At 40.3% G+C, this 21,409-nt stretch overlaps 1 protein-coding gene across 1 annotated transcript in view; it reads right to left on the reverse strand.

Annotated features, from left to right (window-relative positions):
- The window catches only part of LOC109915476 (microtubule-associated tumor suppressor candidate 2), a 263,806-nt gene that overhangs the window by 178,430 nt on the left and 63,967 nt on the right, over positions 1-21,409 (reverse strand). The window contains exon 3 of the mRNA XM_048597920.1: positions 15,744-15,953. Coding sequence (XP_048453877.1) covers positions 15,744-15,953 — 210 coding nt within the window. The remainder of the gene's footprint in view (positions 1-15,743; positions 15,954-21,409) is intronic.

Below are 21,409 nucleotides of genomic sequence, written 5' to 3' on the forward strand. Positions count from 1 at the left end.
CCCTTTCTGAAGAAGGGTCCCGACCCGAAACGTCAGCTTTCCTGCTCCTCTGATGCTGCCTGGCCTGCTGTGTTCCTCCAGCTCCACACTGTGTTATCTCTGACTCCAGCATCGGCAGTTCTTACTATCACACAGTGATTTAAATGTTTTTGGTGCACCATCCAGCCTTAGCTAAGGAACCCACCGGGAGTGATGGTGGAGGTTTATTGTACAAGCTATGTCCTATCACCTGCAGCCTCTCCAATAGATACTCCTTTCTGCTCAGCATCCTGGAGATACTCAATGGCAAATGGTAAAGAAGAAAACTTATGATACTAGTTTTATTTCTCCCTTTTACTGCATGACAGATTACCTACAAAAGTTTCATTTCAACTGCTGGCATTGGCAGAGGAATATACACACAAATTCATTAGTTTCTTTGCTTTTATCTGCCTCAGATCAGAAAGTGTAATTTATAGTTTGAAGGGAAATGTTGCTGGTTGATACTGGCATGCAGAACTGAACTGAGTGAAGCTTGAGCTTTGCATCAAGGAGTTCAAAAGCTTTCAGGATGAATATTCAAACTTAATATTCCTTCTGTCACACTAATGATCTACATATCAAATTCAGCAAAGCAGCAGCATATTTGTGATCAAACGATTTTTTAATGCACAGTTCAACAAGTCAGTGGATTGCACTGCACGGGAAAATAATCAAAAATAAAAGGAAATGTCAACTCTGATTGAATGTGAGATCATCAGAAGCATGTGCTTGGGATTGACAGATAAGTTGAAGCTGGTTGATAAAGAGTGTGAGACAGCTGTGATAGACAAGGAACTAGATAAACAGATGAGGCTCACTGAGAACTGATCATTGAAGGAAAAACATTACGCGTTCATTGAGAAGGGTAACAGTCCAGAGAAAATTCATTATTGTAGGCTCCACTGTGTAAGGAACTTGCCACTCTCAACGACAGAATGTCCCACAACTGGTTCAGAATGTCTTCTCCTTATCTGCACCTCTCACTCAAACATTGGGCCGCTTAACTGCATGAGTATCTATGCTCCAATACGGAAGTAAAAGATCAATTCTTTGAAGAGCTTGACATTGCTGTGAATGCCCAAATCCCCAGAATCCTCTACACAGAACTTCCATGCCTTTTTTGGTATAATAAAGTTTTAATTCTGTTTCTGATTTTCAAGTCCTTTACTGTTCTTGATTCAAATGATCCCATGTTATCAGCTGAATGCCCAAATTTCCAGAATATTTTTACCTACAAGAAGGACCACAGTACAAGTGTGGGCACAAGCTCTTCTGTCACAAACAACATAGCCTGGGAAAGATGAATGCCAACAAACAGAGACTATACGAGCTTTTCTGTTACCATGAGCTTTGTGTAACAAACAACTTCTTTTAGAATAAACCATACCACAAGGTGTACTCAAAAGCATCTGAGGTCAGATCATTGGCTTCAGCTGGATCCACATCAGATGTGACTGAACACCATTCCTAACATATGAAGCTATCACTGCTCCGAGTGTGATACCAGTTCACTTCCAGGTGTGTACCAGAAGCCTTTGAAGTTTTACATTCAAAGCACAAATGCTGTCCTCACATTCTCCAAATTGCCTTCCCAGATAAAATCTAACTGTTACTCAACTCGACTGATCAGACAATTCAGCACTCCAGCACAGAGTGCAGAAGCAAAATGAAACACACCACCATCTACAATATGGCACTCTCAACGTATGGGAAAGAAGAGTGAGAATGTTGACTGGTTCAAGGCTAACATCACTGTGAAGCCAAGGAAGTCCAATCTTGTGATTGGAAGCCAAGAGGTCCAAGCTCATGAATTCCAGGAGATAGCTATGTGAGAAGACGCTGAATACTTTGGGATCCACTCAAAGTAAAATCCATCAGGCAGCTGGGCAATTGCATCAATGGCTGCTGGTTTTCACCTTGCCAGAATATGAAAATATTCTTCCACTTAGTAAATTCTATGGGTTTCAAAAGCTTCTGGTCCGTCAAGAAGAAAATGGTTTCATTGAAAACAAAGACAGGGGAAGTTATAAACGACTGCAATAAAACATTGCAGAGATAGGTGGAACCTGTTACTTGGAGTTGTATTCCAGGGAGAATACGATCATCCAGAAAATTCTCAACACCCTAGAAAGCATGGCTGTCATGGAATAGTTGGATATCAAACTCCCAATGGTGGAGCTTAGCAAAGCTATTGGCTCACTTGCCATGAGCAAAGCTTCTGGTGCTGAACCTGAACACATTGAGCACAGAAGACCAGCACTTGCAGCATTTGCAGCAACGTTAAACTTTTGCTGGACAGAGGATGCAATGCTTCAGGACGTGTGTGATATAAAGACTGTGACACTGAATAAGAACAAAGAGGATCACAGCAGTTCAACAAACATTGAGGAATCTCCCTGCTGAGCACCATGGGAAATTTAAAGCAAAGAATTGCAGTTGCTGGAGATCTGAAACAAACAGGAACAGAAATTGCTGGAGAAACTCAACAGATCTGGCAGCATTGTGGACAGAAAGCGGAGCCAACGTTTTGAGTAAAGTGACTCTTCTTCAGAACAAAAAGGAAACATAATTGTCCATGTTTCCCTTACCCAACAGCAGAGCTGGCTGAAGACATCTACCCCAAATCCCAGTGCACTTTCACAGCAGGAAGGCCTACAATTGATATCACCTTCTCAGCGACAGTCTCCTTAGTGAAGTGACACAAAGCTAGTCAGCCTTGCTCATCTGAGATCTGTAGGTAGGTGAACTCCTACCTCAGCTCTGATACTCCCCCGTCTAAAATTCCTCCTCAACACACCCGTTTGGGAAAAAAAACAGTCAAAGCTCACAACTCTTCTTTTTAATAGTTTATCGTAGTGTAGATAAATTTACAAGCACCTGTAACTTCTTTTAAGTTATAATGAACTTGTACTGTTTTTTTTAATCAACCTGTTTGGGGATGTTATTATTACACACTTCTGAAGCAGGTGAACTTGAACCTGGGCCTCTCAGTTCAGGGGTAGGGACACTACCACTGTGCCACAAGAGGGCTATCCCTTTACATAAATTAATGAGGAGCACATTCAGGAACCCAAGAGAGCTCCATGTCATGCAGTGCTTTCTTCATGTTGGCTTTCATTGTTGGGACGCCACTACACTTCTTAAAAAAAAAACACAATTTGCATCTGATACCAAGAACATCACAAAAAACCATCCTCAAATCTAAAAACCTTCCTCAAATCTATGTCTTCTTACCTATATTAACAATTTAATGAACACTGTATTAGCATATGAGTGTGATTTTGGTAGGGAAGCTACTTCACCACAAAAGAGAAATTGTGCCCATAGTCTCACAGCCATAGCCTCGTTTGTTTCAAATTGATGAAAGAATCTGTTTCAGTCTAGTCAGCCCCATGCTTGCATAACTTTTTAAACACGGCAATTAAGCTGCCCCATAACCTTGTCCATGATAGTGAAAACAGCCAACTTGTTTATTAGTATTCTTTAGGGAAGAAACCTGCCTTCATTACCCCAGTGTGGCCCATGTGTGACCCCAGTCCTAAAGCAATACAACTGGGCTCTTAAGTGTCCTCTGAAGTAGCGTACCAAGCCATTCAGGTACATTGAATTTCAGAGCAACTCGAGATGAGGCAATAAATGTCGGCCAAACCACTGATACCCAGATCTCAAGAATGAATAACAATCAAAACTTCACGCTTTCCAAGTCTTCCTAGGAATTTTCTCTTACTACCCAATTTGTGAAGTGCTCCCTCTACTGTTTCAATTTCCTTTATATAGCATGGAATCTTAATGAAAGTTAGATGAAAAAATGTTATGCAAAAATGCTTAAAAAAATTACAAAAACCATAGAAAAGTGTAATTTAAAACAGTAGCACAATCTCAAATGCCTAATAAGCGTCCCTTATACCCAATCCAAACAGACACAATATTAGTTTGTCCTAAGCAGATGGTAAATTGTGTTATATTTAAATTAAACAGATTAGTAATTAGATTAAATCCATACCCGTATTTATGTGACAGCTCTATAAGCCTGACTGGAAGATCAAATTTAGCATGTATGTGGCAGTGTTTTGTGGGTGTAAGTTTGTGTACCTAATTTCCAAGGCTCAATTTCCCTCCTTCCAGTTTTGTCCCTCCATCAAAAGCTGGACTCTTGAATCTGTTTCCAGTCAATTCTCATTTCAGAGTTAACGTTTCCAGTCCGGTGACCCTTCCTCAGAACTGAAGGGTCACTGGACCCGAAACGTTAACTCTGCTTTCTCCTCCACGGATGCTGCCGGACTTGCTGATCTTTTCCAGCAACTTTGTTTTTGTTCCTGATTTACAGCATCCGCAGTTCTTTTGGTTTTTAATTCTCATTTCAGACCCTGCCTCATAGATGTCGCTATTTTTAGTCCTCCCCATTTCCAGCCACGGGGTGGAATCTTGGTGCGGGGTCAGAGGGCTCCTCAGCCAGCTAGAAATCCAGCAAACATCTTGAGCTGCCTCATCCATGTAAGGCCTGCTGAACATAGTATCAGTCAGACAGTAGTGAAGCCATGGGGTTGGGAAAAGAGTACAAGAGACAGTGAGAGAAAGTATGAGAGAGAGAGAGAGCAACAGTTGGAGAGAGAAAGAGTGCAAGAGCAGAGAGAGTGAGAGGAGGAGAGAAAGAGTACAAGAGAGAGAGTGCGAGTGCGAGTGCGAGAGAGAGTGCGAGTGCAAGAGAGAGTGAGAGTGCGAGAGGAGGGTGGGGTGTGTGAGGTTTGGTGTGTGTAAGGAAGGGAACGGTGATCAAAGTTCATTCTGGGATTAGGGTGACAGGGAGAATTGGGTAGGGGGTGACTATCATTCACCAACACCCCACATTGTATGGTCCCTCAATCAGGCATTGTGAGCCTTTGCTTGAGGGCTCTTCCTCAAACTCGAGCTGAGAAATTGCCTGCACACATTTACCTCTCAGGCACACTGCTTAGGGACAGGACCACTTGCAGTTGGGTGGCTAGCTTAGGTCCTTAAGAGATTTTTAATTGCCACTTAAAGGGCCTCAATTAGTAATGGGGTGGGAAGGTTGACCCTGGACCTTCTTGCCCTAAAAGTAATCCCAGCAGAGTTGAGAAGATGGTAGGGTTTTGATACATCATTAAGTCAATTGCCTTCCTATCTTGGAATTCACCACTCCAGGAGCACAAACTTCTCCTATTAATACCAAAGTCACCACTTGAAATGATAACAAGAGTTATATTAATGGTTCCAAACTAACCAAATGCTGCTAACCTAATGTTCCATTGTATCTCACCAGAAAACATAAATCCAGTTTGTCTTCTGATGTTATTTTCAGTATATTTTTCAAAAAACACTTGATCTCAAATGTATACAGTTGTCTTTTTTACAGTTCTATAAAGAAGTTCAATTAAGTTTAGAAGAATGAGGGGTGATTTCACAGAAATGCACAAAATTTTTGAAGGGATAGATAGTGTAGAAGCAGAAAGGATGTTTCCCCTGGCTTGGGGTCTCAAACATGGGAACACTGTCTCAGAATTTTGAACAAAGAGGATAAGGAAAGTCTTCACCCAGAGGATGATGAATCTTGAAATTCTCTACCCCAGAGGGCTGTGGAAGCTTAGTCATTAAGAAAGGTCAAGACAGAGATTGACAGATTTCTATTTACTAATGACATAATGGGGTTAGCACTGAATAAGGCACTGAGGTAGATGATCAGCCATGATCTAGAATGGCAGTGCAGGCTTGAGGGACCAAATGACCAACTCCTGATCAATGTGAGAAAGATGATGACAGGTCATTCTCCTTCCCTTGGCTAATTAATAACATTATGTGATGAATTTCATAAAGTATGTTACTTTAGACTTCTCTTGGACAAGAGATCCAAGAGCAACTTACATTAAAAAAAACTCAACTTTAATTTCATACGAAGAGTCAGCATTCAGTTTAAGGCACTGTTATTTCCTATATTTATATAAGGTGCCAGCAGTTCATCAAAGAGTAATCATGAGAGCTTGGTTTATCAAAATAATTTGGAACATGGGATGCCACATCAGTTTGAACCGCACTGTATTTTTATTTATAATGTGTGGTCGTGCAGGGTGTGTGTAGATGGTTTTATCCTTTTTGTAATTCATCTGTTTTTAACAGCAGTGATATTAAATTTCACTATACTCCAAGAGGGACTCAACAGAGTTCAACCACGGACAAAGATTTCCCTTGTGCAACATTGATGTGGAAGGTTTCTCTCCATTGTGTTAAACAGAATTTGTCATTTGTTGTGATTCTTCAATTCAAGTAAAAACGACATGGCTCTCATCTTGACATTACCAAAATTACCACACGTTAATCTCTAGCTGTTCCCTGATAAGAAAGGAAACTGATTAAATTAAACGTGTGTATTGTGAGTTAAAGGAATAAGTCCTTACAGGAGTTCAAATGATGTTCACTTCAGTTGATTTCATGTGGTTCATTGCATCCCACAAACCAGTCTATTAGATTACTGCTTTGCAAGTGTGTACATTCAATCAGTTATTCTACATTTGTTGTAAATGAGCCACTTTCAAATGCGGGGAAGACCCAACACTGAGCTATACTTTTATTGCATTTTGCAATGTTATTAGATTCCCCACTTCAGTTATCGCTAACCATCTAAAATTGAATAGCAACATCTTACCCATGATTTGTACCAAGGACCGTAGATAATTTGTTCCATGTTATGTAATAGACTAGATGGAATGTAAATAGGGAAATTATAGGAGTCTCAAAATGTCTTACATTCTGTAGCTGCCACAATGTATTAAGAGAACTTGATGGATCGAGGCTGGAGATTGTTGTTTCAGAATGTCTATTAATTCCAAACATGTAGCTTTTTTTAAAAACATCACAGGAACATGAAAACCAGCAACTCTTGGCTATTTTAAAGAGATTAAAAGTTCTTACTTAATTGAGCTTGTTGAATTTTATAAAATTGAAGCAATTTATGACTAATTATGGGTTATGTTCTGACATTTCTGGCAATGGTGCATCTGAGTGATCCGCAGTACACCTGGTAACATAACTAGAATTGAATGATAACTTTTATTCTTAGTGAATTGCTTTGTTACATGATCCCTGCTGGTTTGCTGTTAGCATTATCACCTCTCAGTCAGGGGCTTATTCCACTCCAGAGATTTAAACTGGCAATCTAGGCTGATATTTTCTGTGCTGGAAGTATTCCACTAATGAAGGCGCTATCTTTTGCTGCTCACTCAGGTGAATTAAAAAAGCCGCCTTCCTTTGTCCAGTAACTTTGCACTTCCTTCATTTTTAGGAAATAATCCAATTCTCTCGAGTGCATCAATTGATCTTGACTCCGCCATAGTCTGAGGCAGTACATCTCAGATCTTAAACAGTCATTGCCTGAAATTTTTTTTTATTTGGCCATTGCAGCTTTACCTTAAATCTCTACCCTCTAGTTCTTCATCCTTCCACCAAAGTTTGTCCCTACATTCTCTTTCTAGATGATGAATTTGAATTCATTTATCAAATCTCATCAGAATCTTCTCCAAAGAAAGCAGTCCCAACTTCTCCCAATCATTCTCCATAAGTGAAGTTCTTCTTTCCCTGGAATCACGCTCATGGATTTTTTCCACACTCCCTCCCATCCTTCCAAAAGTGTGGTGTCCAGAACTGGACGCAATATTGCAGTAGAGCCAAAGCAGTGCTTTATACAGATTTGGAAGTGGATCCGGTTTTATTGTTAATATTGGATATTTGGACTTCCACCTAGATTCCCTTTGTTAAAATTATGACTCAAGAAGGGCCGTTAACAGGCTGAAATGCTGGAAACGTAGAATGTATACTAACTAAAATTTTACGCCCATTCAGAATAATTTAAGGTATAATATTAGAAAATATCAATTTTAACCCAAGTCATTCTAGATTATTTACAATATCTTACTTCAAGCAAATTCAAATCCTTGTAATCCAAGGCTAGGTTTTATTTTCCTCTGAACTTTCTGTGTGAAACTCGTAGCATTTTAATTTCAACATTCATTATGAGAGTGGGTATTATTTTATGATGCTCCTCACATATGAAAAGAATCTTGTAGCTTGTAATAGCACACAGTGGTTTTACCACAAACAGGAGGACATAAAGTATGGAAATGTTTGTCATTTTATAGCATGTATTCAACAGTGGGGACTAGTTTTATTTTGCAGAGATCCCACAGCCCCTGAGCTTGCATATTCATAGCCATCGTGCATTTTTTGACACAAAGCTAATTTAAATGTCTAACTTTGGAGCTCTGCCTATCTTAGAATAATGGTATCACAATGTTCAATTTGGAACGGAAATGAAACACACAGATACATCTTGAATATTGTTACCTGTGTACTAACATCTGGAAAGTAAGATTAGATCATATAGCTCTTTTTTTTTGGCATGCTCAGATGCATTGAGTCAAAGTATCTCCTTTTGCGACATAATTATGATGTAGGTATGTTCTATTATTTACATTTTGAATGTCCATAAGTCCATAGTTTTAACACAGTCACAGGGTCAAATTATTCTGGAAATATGAATCAAGGGAAGCAAGTGGTGGCAACTGCAACATTTCCACATATTTCCAGTGAATAAGTCCTCTAATGCATTCAATCAAATTGGGAATATGATACTCTTGGTTTAACCTGAACATTGATTCGAAAGCAGAGATCTGTTGAGAGTTTGAAAAATTTCCGAACAAATGCAGACTTCTTTGATAGGAACTCCATTAAGCCTTTGAAACAAAAATGACTAGATGGCAAGATATCTGATCAGGTAACTTCAAAGACTATATTCAAGAAAAGGATAGATTTTAAAGCCACTACCGGGTATGGGGAAAAAGCAGGAATATGGCATTGAGGTAGAGGATTAGCCATAATCATACTGAAAGTTGGAGCAGGTTTGAAGGCTTGAAGGCCTACTCCTGCCTCTCATTTCTATGTTCTATAATTTATTGAGCTCCTCAGGGTGTGTATTACACTTGCAATGTAATTCCATTATAAATACATTGCTGAGTTCCAAATTCAATTAACGGATTGAACTCAGCAAGTGTAGCTAACACACAGCTATGAGGCAGATAGTTTTATTTGATCGACACTTATTTGAACTGGTAATAGGATCAAATGTTTTGAAAAGGTTTTTGAATAGCTGTTTATTTTTTGACAGATTAACGAGCATGAGATGAAAGAATATTATTTTAAGGACGTATACAGTGTGTTTGATTGACTGGCTTATGATCCTGCAAGATGGGCACTTTTTTTCAAATGCAGTTTTAATGGCTGATTTTCTTTTATGTCCTGAGTATTTCAAAGGATTCCCAAAGTTATGAGATAACAAGGTGTAGAGCTGGATGAACACAGCAGGCCAAGCAGCATCGTAGGACCAGGAAGGCTGACGTTTCGGGCCTAGACCCTTTATAATATAAGTTTTTGAGTTCTGTACATCATTGATACGAGGTCAGTGTGTGGCATGGATACATGGGCCATGGCAGGTATGGAGAATGTAGAGGGCCACAGATGCTTAATTGGAGGTATGATGGGATATGGAGGGGTTTAGAGGCAGGGAGGAGCCACAAGAGTAGTGAGGAGGGGGTGAGGGATAAATAATAAGGAATCTAATTATGATTGAGAGAACTGGAGCCATATCCCAGTATACAGAGGTGGGCATTCTATCCTGCTGGTCTCCACAAATCCCTGATTCTGCTCCCAGCTTGGGGCTACATCAGAAGCTGTGGCTCTGACCCCTGCCCAACACCAACTCCAGATGACAATAAATTTGGGGAAATGAGTAGACATTCAGAATCAAGAATAAAACATCTTTCTCAAAAGGAGAATATACCTCCCAAGGGACTAAAAGCTAGCTCACAAGTAGGAAAAGGGATCGATGAGATCAATTCCCTCATTAAGAGATATTTGGCCTTGCTACAAATTTAATTGAAATCCATGGAACCCTCCCCTGAAATTCTAGGACCTTAGAATATTAAAACACAATGCATAATTTTAAAAGCGACATTATTTAAACTATTGTTTTCAGTGTGTTAGGGCTTTCACTGGTCTTGGGAAAATTTGTATTACATCGTTCATACACAAACTTGTTAAGCAGTAAGCTGATCAAAACATTTAACAGTTTGATGATAATTGGCAAGTGAATTAAGAGAATTTATTCGATAGCTAACTATTCCAACTAATCTTAGAATTTGAGCTAAGTCGATTGAAATCTAGGGCAAATTCTCCTTTGAATGCCAATCAAAACAGTTTGAAAATTGTTTGATGTAAAAGCAACTGAGTGCTTAAACTAGAGCAATAATTCAGGATGTTAAAGGTGCTGGAGAAAGGGCAAACAATTGAGATTAAAAAGTTCAAGCTCTCACAACTAAGAAAATGATGCAGCGTGCTAGGTGGACAAATGAACTGTTACTGTTTTTGGGTTATTATGAGAGGCGGTACCAATGTGCTTTTTATTTGGCTGTTCGATAACATTGGAAACAGCCAAATAAAAATTACCCCACGGCCCCATCTTCTCCCCACTCATCCCTTAACCAAGGTTCACAAAATCCCTTGCTGATATTTTCCATGTGGAATCTCCCTGTTAAATAAGCCCAGATTGGGAACTAACAAGGCAGCACTTAAACATATAGCTCTGTCCCAGAGCTATGAATCAGCCTACTATTATTTAATAAGACCCCAATGCAAGTCCAGTCTCCTTGCTGTGATTTTTTTCAATGCTTGTGCTGACACTAGATGTAGAGTCAAATGTGATTTTGTCCTTGCCGCTCATGAAAAAGAACAGTCAGAAATAATTCAGCTAGGCACTTAAAGAAAGAACTTACATTTGTAACCTGCCTTTCATAATCTCATGAAGGTCCAAATTGTTTCACAGCCAATTCATCAATGTTTGAAGCATTGGACTATTACATGCTCTCCAGCAGTCTTTTTATCATGGGGAACATAAGAAAGGTCAGTTATCCAGCCCACCAACTTGCTGCCTACCATTAAGCTCACCCCAATATAACGGAGGCTCGTTGGCCATTGAAATCAGCAGCCCACCAACCATATGTAATAAAGGGTTAATTGACATTGTTTTAAAACTGGATCGACCCCAATATTATCCTGTGCACACCATAATATGATTGAAATGGGCAGGAAGGAAGAAGGATTACTATCTTTGAAGGTTGCCTTTCACCCTTCAGAGGCACTAGTTGAGAATATAGTACCCTCCTTTTTTCCTACTCACCTACACTTAAAAACAAGCCCTACACAAACGCAGACAAATTCTCACTGCCCAATACACGTGACTTACCTCACTCTAGGATGCACTGGATGTCCGAGTTGGACCTACCTACAGTTTCAGCAGTGACCACTACTGAATGCTGGCATTACTGGGACTGCTGGCCATTCAGGCAGCTCCAGAAGTTGGGACCTCCTCCCCAGTGAGGGGTGGTAGTCCGACTGTCTACATTATGGCTGTGGGATGAGCTTTCTTCTGTCATCTCACCACTGACTTTTCTTCTGGGGTATTAGCAGAGTGTCCTGTCCTGTAATTGTCTGTCCATAGTTACTATCAGTTTTAAAGTAAAAGTGACAATTAATTTATGCATTTTGTGGGTACAGGTAGAGTACTTCAAATCTGGTATCTGAAAACCAACAGTGTCTGTAGACAATTTTACAATTAGCTGTACAATAATTTTAATTGAGTAAAGTTTAAAAAAAAACTTGTCCTGATGATTAGGCTAGACCCTCTATGAGTTCAGTGTGACTCCGGACTAGTTATGAACTTCACCACTTTGTGTGTCACTATATCCTGCTCTAGATAGGTAACTACATTTAAATGCCTACTTACATTAACTTTTACAAAATTACTCACTTGTGTAACATGTCTTAGGTGCAACAAGAGAGATTAATGTAAAAACAAATATTTTTAATAGAGTTTTGAATGAAATCATTTTAGTCCAAACGGCAGCGCTTCTCGTTTTGACAGAAAAGGTTAGAGATTCATGCCTCTCAATAAGGCATCATTTCTTTTTTTTAATTCCCTCATGGGATGTGGGCATTGATGGCTGGCCAGCATTTATTGCCTGTACCCAGCTGCCCTTGAGAAGGTGGTGAGCTGCCTTCTTAAACCGCTGCAGTCCATGTGCTCTAAGAAGACCCACAATGCCCTTAGGAAGGGAATTCCAGGATTTTGGCCGAGTGAAGGAATGGTTATATGTTTCCAAGTCAAAAAGGTGAGTGGTTTGAAGGCAGATCATACAAGTGGGTGGTGTTCCCATGTATCTGCTGCCCTTGTCCTTCTAGGTCAAAGTGGTTGTGGGTTTGGGTTTGGAAGGTGCTGTCTGAGGATCTTTGGTGAATTTCTGCAGTGCATCTTGTACAAAGCACACACACTTCTGCTGCTGAGCGTCAGTGGTGGAGGGAGTGGATGTGATGTCAATCAAGTGGGCTGCTTTGCCCTAAATGGTGTCAGGCTTCTTGAGTGTTGCTGGAGCTGAACTCATCCAGGCAAATGGGACTATTCCATCATGCATCTGACTTGTGCCTTGTAGATGATAAGCAGGCTTTGGGGAGTCAGTATTCCTAACCTATGACCTGCTCTTGTAGCCACTGTGTTTATGTGGTGAGTCCAGTTGAGTTTCTGATCAATGGTAACCCCAGGATGTTGATTAATAGCAGGGTATTCAGTTATGGGAAAACCATTCAATGTCATGGGGCTGTAGTTAGATTGTCTCTTATTGGAGGTGGTAATGCCTGACATTTGTGTGGTGCAAATGTTACTTGCCACTTGTTAGCTCAAGCCTGGATATTAACCACCAGGTCTTGTTGCATTTGAACATGGACTGCTTCAGTAACTGAGGAGTCACAATGATTCTGAACATTGTGCAATCGTTGGTGAAAATCCCCACTTCTTACCTTCTGATAGAGGGAACGTCATTGACGAAACAACTGAAGATGGTTGGGCCTAGAACACTACTCTGAGGAACTCCTGCAGATATGGCCTGGAGCCAAGATGACTGATCTTCACTAACCACTATCAATCATTGTCCTATATGCCAGGTATGAGTCCAACCAGTGGAAAGTTTTACTACAGCTCCTTGATGCCATAATTGGTCTTGATGTCAAGGGTTGGCACTCTCACCTCACCTCTGGAATTAAGCTCTTTTGTCCATGTTTGACCCAAGACTGTAACAAGGTCAGGAGCTGCATGGCCCTGGGGAAACCCAAGCTGGGTGTTAGTGCACAGGCTGTTGCTGAGCAGGTGCTGCTTGATAGCACTGTTGATGATACTTTCCATCACTTTACTGATGATCGAGAGTAGACTGATGGGGCAGTAATTAGCTGGGTTGGATTTGTCCTGGCACTTTGGTACAGTATTGACACAGCTACATTGCTGGGAATGTTGGTGTGCAGATGAAAAGTTAAACTGCTGCTGTCTATCCATTCAGGTGGAGGTGGAAGGTACAATATCATTACTCACAAAAGGAAAGGAAATTCTATTTGTATCCTACTCAAACTTTCACGATCAACCAGCACAAGAACAAATTCATTGGTTATCGCGTTATCCCTCTTCTGTTTGTAGGGCCATGCTATTTGAAAAAGTGGCTCCTTCGTAACAATGGTAATTGTTGCAAGAAAAGAATGATTAAAAAGTTTGCAGATGACACTATCAACCACAAAGCCAACTTCTGTAAGGAAGAAAGTTGCAAACCGCCGGATTTTATTAATGGGTTAATCAGTTGGGCAGAAAAGTTGTGATTATCAATTCAATCCAGAGAACTGTGAGGCATTGCATTCAGGAAGAGAAAACAGTGTAGCATAAGAAACAGCTAGGTAACTGACAAGTGGACAGGAAAGGGGAGAACTTGGATTACATGTTCACAAATCCCTGAAGGCAGAGAAACAAGTACAAAAAGTAGTTAAGATGACATAGAGGATACTTTTCTTTTTAGCTAAGAGTAGCACATAAGGAGGTCATCCTAAAACAGTACTAAAAAAACGCTATTAGACCACAGCCAGAAAACTGCATACAGCTTTACAGAAGGGTGTAATTGCACTCGAAAGGATAGAGGAGATTTACGAAGATATTGCCAGCACTGAAGAATTTCAGTTATGATGAAAGGCTGGAGAAGCTGGAGTTGTTTACTTTGAAACAGAAGATTAGAGAAGGTTTAATTCTGAAGCACAAAATTAAGAGGGGCCAAGACATAACAGAAATTGTCACAGCAGCTCACTTAAATAGTTTATTTTCCTGAAGCATATTTTCTGCCTAAAATTCAGAACAATTAACTTCAGATTGTATATAATTTCATCCTATACATCTGCGCTTATTTTCCCGAACTTCAATATCGCTCACTGCAAATATCAGTTCCTTTCTAAAGAACATGTGCATTAACTGCATATCGTGCTGTAGAAAAATGCGTTTCTTATCCTAACCTTAAAGCTTATTAATTAAACACTCATATTCTCTTCATTGGAGTTTACGGATAAACTTAGGATACAATCTGTTCATTATTCATTCCCTTCATTCTCTTAAAAATGTGGATCATGTCTTTTCCCAATTTCTTTTGTTCTATAAAAACAGCCTAGTTTTTGAGAATCAATTGTGTGAACTACAAGTCTATAACAAAGGGGTGACTGCAAGGTTGAAAGTATTGTAATCAGTATATCTCTGTCATAAGTGGTAATTCTCCATCTTCAAGCATTACATTTTTCTATAACAAATGAGAGGTTAAAAATAATTTACATCAGAGTTCAGAGTAAGCATTTTTAGATCAAAGCTATGTGGAAAATTACAAAAGAAATTACTTTCTCTATTTTATTCTCCTGCTTATATCATTTACTACGGATCTATTTAAATACAAACACTTAAATTGTCACTCTTATCAATGGAAAGCGGTTCAGGGTGGGAATTGATACAAGGACGAGAGCCTACCTTTTGAGGCTGTATCAAGTAGTTAGCATTCACAGCAGCACAGCATAATTTCTAACGTTCTGATGACGAGACACTGGGCTCAAAACATTAACTCTGCTTTCATCCCACATATGCTACCAGATCTGCTGAATTTCACCGGCAATTTCTGCTTTTTCTCCCCCATATAATTCAGCCTACTGTAATGTAATTTTTAACTTCTAAATTTGATTTCATTCCAAACATATTTGCCTGGCAGCACTCTTTCACCATTGAGACTTAATCAGTTGGTGAGCAGAGTTTGGCATTCGCATGCCTGGATGTATGCACAGAGTTGTTCTTTAGCTAAACGTGGCATGTTCTTCAGTAATACACAATCAACAATATCATTTAACACAGGTGGCTGTATCATGTATTTCATGGACATTGGGCAGCAAGTGGAGACGTAGTATAACTGCAGCTTGATGCACCTAGTTTTAACAGAGTGTCTATTATAGAATTGGTGAAACATGTCTCTGACATCTTACAGATTTTATCATGTTTAGTATAACCTGAGCACTATTTGAAGTGTTTCTAAATGTCCTGGTTACATTTGGAGTAGGGAAGTTTCTTTTTAAATATGTTGCAATAAAGTGTTGGATGGTTGTATACCACGTGGTACCATGTGGTTATTCAATTGAACTACATCACCTCCATGTGCGCCTCTAAAGTTCGAATTAGCTACTCTGAATTCTTGCGTTTTAAGGAAAAGATGATGAAAGATTTTGTGGACAATTGCCTACATCAAAAGAGAAACCATTAAATTATAGCTTACGATTTGCAGTTTTGCTGTGGTCACTATGAGCGCTGTCATTTGACTGGTTGCTGGACACTGATGACACACTTGAACTCCGAACAAATCCGAAAGCCACGAGTTTAGCGGCTGGCAGTCGCGAGTAACCAGGAGCACGGAGTCCAGAATGCCCGGGATATTTCGGGAGACTTGATCTTTGGACAATTGGGATAGTATTTTTCTTCTGGTCCACTAAAATATTGGGAGAAAGTAAAAAATAACATTTTTGAACTACAACAGGAATCCATACATTAGATATCTCTAGAATGTGATTGCTTGTTGTAATGATATGAAGTTTGTCAGTCATTTTATTCATAATTCTTCATTGTTCGAGTTAAATTTAAAAAAATGACATATGAAAACATGAAAAAGTGAAACAGTTCTATGATTACTTTTCAATGCTAGGAATTATATGTAAACAATTCAATATTAATTCAGCACTAACCCTGTAAGGTTCTCCTGCTGCATTGAATTCTGAAATATTTGGCTGATTTTTATCAGATATTGGCAAAGTTCATTTGTCACTTTTAGTAGAGGGCTTTTCTCCATGAGCTTTAGTGAACTATCACAGTTCATTCGCTACAAATCAACTCATCACCTGTGCACCATGACTCCATGGAAACCATTCGTCCAATCTTCTCTCTCAATCGAGGTGGAACTAGCCACTACTGCCAGGACCTCCAGGAATGCCCTGTACAGATGCCATTTCCAAAGCCCAGCCACGTACCAGATGAAGCACTGCCAGCTGAGAGTTGTTCTTCACCATCCAGGTAATGGGAGGGGGACCAAAAACAAATGCTTCTCAGCATAGACAGGTGGAAAGGCTGACACTTCATTGCTACTACAAGTGCACCTTCACAACTGTATCACTGTTTAAGGCTAAGCTGCACAGGTTACTCATTCTTAGCATCATCCCATCTTAAAATTCTCTCAAAGGCAGTCTTTCTGGGAGTCCAGAACCAGGTGTCACAGTGTAAGGACATAGGGTAGGCCATTTATGATGGAGATGAGGAGACATTTCCTCATCCAGAGATTGGTGAGCCTGTGGAATTCTCTGCCACAGAAACTGGCTGTGACCATAACATTGAATGTTTTCTAGAAGAAATTAAACATAGTTCTTAGTGTTAAAGGGTCAAAGGGTATCAGGAGAAAGCGGGGACAGAACACTGAGCTGGATGATCAGCCATGATCATAATGAATGGTGGAGCAGGCTGAAAGAGCCAAATGGCCTCCTCCTGTTGCTAGTTTTTGTGTTGCTATGGTTTCCCCATTGATCAGTGAAGCCTAATATCTTGTCATGGTCCCACACTGAATAATCACGTAGTGTAAAGCTTTCAAATAATTGAAAATGTTCATTTCTATTCAGTAAGAGCAAAAGCAATTAAAAAACAAACAAACAAAAGTTACATTTGCTCCTGGAAACAGACAGGGACTGTTCGACTTTTGAGCAGTTATCAATTTACAGTCAATGAGTAATTACTGCACCCTGCTCCCACCTATTTGGAACCAAGTGTCAATGAAGTCCTGTCTGGCTTCTTGTCCCTGACGCTGTACCACCCTATCTTGGTGAAGGTGATGTTTCATCTGGTCAATATCCTCCTCATAAGACTGATGCTGCTCTCTCCCACCTCTCCAGCCCCCATCGCATCCCCTCTGCGCTTGCTCCAATTGTGCAAAGTGCAACATGCCTGCAGTGCATGGCACACCCTGACTGGGGCGTACTGCAAGACCTCCCACCAGACTGATCCAATTGTCAGAACCTGACCTTCAGAAATCTATCATCTACTCCACCATCACCTTGGTTGAATAATGGACTGCTTTATTATTTACCCTTGGTCTTAGCACAAGGAGCAGTGTAATGAGGTAATCAACCATGGTTACTGGTTAAATCTCCCAGCAACCATTCTTGCAAGGCATCCAGTCCTTGAAATAAAGCAGGAACTTGAGTGTTCTCAAGGAAATAGGCAGCACGGCAACCTATCAGTACCTAGTGCAGAATTCTAAGATGAGATGCTGATGATCACTGTACATTGATGGAATGGAAATCATCTGTGTTTTTGGTCATCCTGTTACAATATGGTGATCTCAATGTGTCCAATCTATTGTGCTCTGCACCTGGGGGACACTAGGTTGGCAAAACCTACCTGCAAACAGCCAGCCGGGACTGCAGTACTGTCCTTGTTACGCAGAAATGAGTTGAAGTGGTGTGATCCTGCACAAATTACCTCAGTAATAGTTTTAATACTTTATGGGTCAAAGATTGAAAGATCCCATACAGGTCCCTAGTGGATCCTTGGAAGCAGTCACTTACATAAAGGTTGAAGACATCTGTTACCTTGATGGCTGTTGTTTTAGATGGCCGTTGTTTTAGATGGCCACTTACTCGTTCTTGCTCCATTAGCTGGCTTAGTTCAGTAATGATGTCCTGAGATAATAATGCCTCAGATGGCTAGAATTATGAATGGAAATGCTATTTCTTTGGTGAGAGGGTTGAGTACCCTCAGTCTGCAGCAACCCCGTGCCTCAATCAGTGAAGGAATTAGCAACAAGGACGACAGACTCATGGTCACCTGTGAATCCTGAGGGGACCTTAAGCTGCAACCTCTTCATGTGGAGACTGATTGGTAGGAGCTTAATGGAGTACCTGCTCCCCCTCTGCTCTGCAGTGTTATTGTTCCACAGACACAGTGACAATAACTCCTGCTGTGGGTTGGAGCCATTGGTCAAGTTTCCAATGAACCTGTGTGGGGAATATCCAAGGTTCTTCTTGATGTGAACAGTCAGTGTAACACACAATGGCAGTGCAGCATATATGGGATAAGGAACACTTTAACAAGTATGGCCATGGAATATCTCGACATGGGCCTTTGTCAGAGGGACCTTTTCCATGCACGCAGCACAACCCACGCCATTTGGTGGGAACTTTAGCTAGATTAGAATCAAGAGCATCTGCTGGTGAACACATCACTGCCATATCTCTGCAGTTGGCTGAGGATGAAACACCCAGGTTGCTGACACTAGAAGATCTGCCAGAGACCTGGCATCTGTTCAGTGCCAAGCAGGAGGACCCTGGGGTGTCACCAATCAGGGACTTTCTACACATTGACAAGCAAATACAGGAGCATTAGGCTGAAAAGGAATGTGGGGTGTGGTAGCCACTGTAGCCCAGAGGCTGCGGGATTGCAGCTACACCATAGGGACTCAGCTGTCACAAACATACCATCGTCTGGCTGCCTCCATGGAGAGGTTGGTGGCTATCATGGTGAGCCACGTCCAATACACGTCCCTAGCAGCAATGGCAAGGCAAATGAGCGCAGGGAGGGTGCTGGGGCCACTTTGAGCCCTGTCTTCAGAAGGAGGTAGGGTGACAGTACAGTCACTCTCAGAAGTTTCCTCTTAAGGGTCTCCAGATATGCCAGGACCTTCTAACTCTGCCCTGCCTCTCAGGTGTGGGAATTCAAGGTGAGGAGGGTGCACTTGCCTCTAGCTTCAAAACAAAAAAATGGACAGCTTTGAGGCAAGTTGAGTTCAATTTAAGTTTTGACTTGTCAACATCCTACCCATTCTCGGGGAGAGGGTGGGCTAGGGGAGGAGACATCAAAGTTGGACGCAATAAATATCAGAGACACCAAACCTCTTATGCTCATTGCACTAGTAAAATAAATCTGAGACAGGATTCAGGGTAGCGCAGCAAACATAATCATAGGTTTAGATAGAATAGCATTGCATGTTTAATGCCTTTTCAATGGAAAAGTGAATTTTTACAGTGGGAAGAAATCCATATTTTAAAACAATGGAAGTCATCAATAAAATGGATTTCTAGGAATATTCTGTACAAAACCATTAGGAGTACTACAGGGTTCAATCATAAAGCTAAAGAAATCACAAACAAAAACTCAGTTAAGGAATTATGTTTCCATTTCTAGCTTAACAAATTGACTGCCATCTGGTGAAGGAAACAACAACTCAGATCTACAATAAATATAACAACTATAAAAATCGATTTATGACTTCACAATGATGGAATTGAAGTTATGGGTTGAAGTAAGGAAAAGGTAATAAAATGGTCAGCTGGCTGTTTCTCAGAGAACACAGAAATCGAAAAGGCTTTGACTATAATAGATGCTGGGAACTCGGTGACAGATCACAGGGGAAAACAATCTTCCGCAAGATACCTTAGCCTTAACCATCAAAGGGCTGGCCATGTAATGTAATCTCTTGCTTTCTCCAAGGTCAAGAGTTCTACACAAGATGTAACAGCTGGAGTCTTCCCCATCCTGGGCAAACCAGATAACTTACACAAACACCTTACACTACATTTTTAGTTAGATTTGACTTACATTCACAAGATCAATACAAACAACTTACACTACGTCTTCAATTAAACTTGACTTACATTCATAAGATCAGTCTTTTGACTAAAAACTCTGGTTACAGATGACAGAAATTCCATCCTTACAGCTCCTCCTTGAGAGGGCTCCTGCTCTTAAAGGATTGCCGCTCAAAAGGGCCAAACAGTACTGCGATAAAGCGAGTGAGCCTTTGCAAAGTATGATTGAAAAACTGCAGGAGGTCTATGAGGGTTGTTTGACGTAAAATAAATTATGGTAATGCCACAATTTGGAAATAAGCAACCTGGAGGCACAAAGGCTTTATAATAGAGTCATGCTCATGAAATAGATATTCTGCAGTGTAAGGTGGGGATGAAACCGATAGTCCATGTGAAAAGTCAAAAGATGAAGTGCTTTAAACTTAGCATGAGATGGCAATCAGGCCTATCAGGATTAACAATGGTGACAGTACCTATACAACATGGGAAGAAATGCTAGAGATTGTGCACAATCAAGCAAAGTCAGACTGCCTAACAGTACCATATAATCAAGTAAATGGTCCAGAATTCCACATATATGGTTTCTATTAATCTCATATTTTTCCTGCTTGAACATAGAAAGACCTCACACAGCCCATTATCTGCTTCATTGCTACCATACATATTCTTATTAATAGCAGGGCACACAGGGAAGTCACAACATGTAATTTAGAGCCCTACAATACCAGCATCTTACAAAGATTTCACACATTGTAGACAATACTGTTTGCTCCAGGTCAGCCACATGGCGGTAGTAAGAGGTCCTGCTACTTTTAGAATAATGCAGAAATAATTTTTGATCAATTGAATAGCATTTGAAGGAATGAACCTCCAATAAATACTCACTTTTGAAAATCAGCAAGTTGTTTACGGAGACGTCTTTGATTAAGTGCTCGCCTGGCTCCTACATGGTCTGCATCAAACCTTGGGCCATTATTGAGAATAGCTCACAAATTAGTCCCAGGCACCATTATTTACTTATATGGAATAGAACTAAATTGAAGACCTGAAAGAAATTACCTATAGTTGTGTTCATGTCTCTGGACTGGGACTCAAACCAACAGATTTCTGATTAAGAGGTGAGAAGGCTGTTACTGAACAAAAGCTGATAGTTAATTTACCAAAAATCAGATATATTAAAAATGTGATAGCCTTCTGCTCATTGCAATACTGACATCTAATGAATGAGTTTCAATATTTGTTTTTTTTTTATATCAATCACCTTCTTCGATTTAAGTAATTGTCAAAAAGATATTTAGGACACACAGTAATTTGGTAC

Source organism: Rhincodon typus, chromosome 6 (assembly GCF_021869965.1).
Source record: "Rhincodon typus isolate 14 chromosome 6, sRhiTyp1.1, whole genome shotgun sequence".
Lineage (NCBI taxonomy): Eukaryota > Metazoa > Chordata > Chondrichthyes > Orectolobiformes > Rhincodontidae > Rhincodon > Rhincodon typus.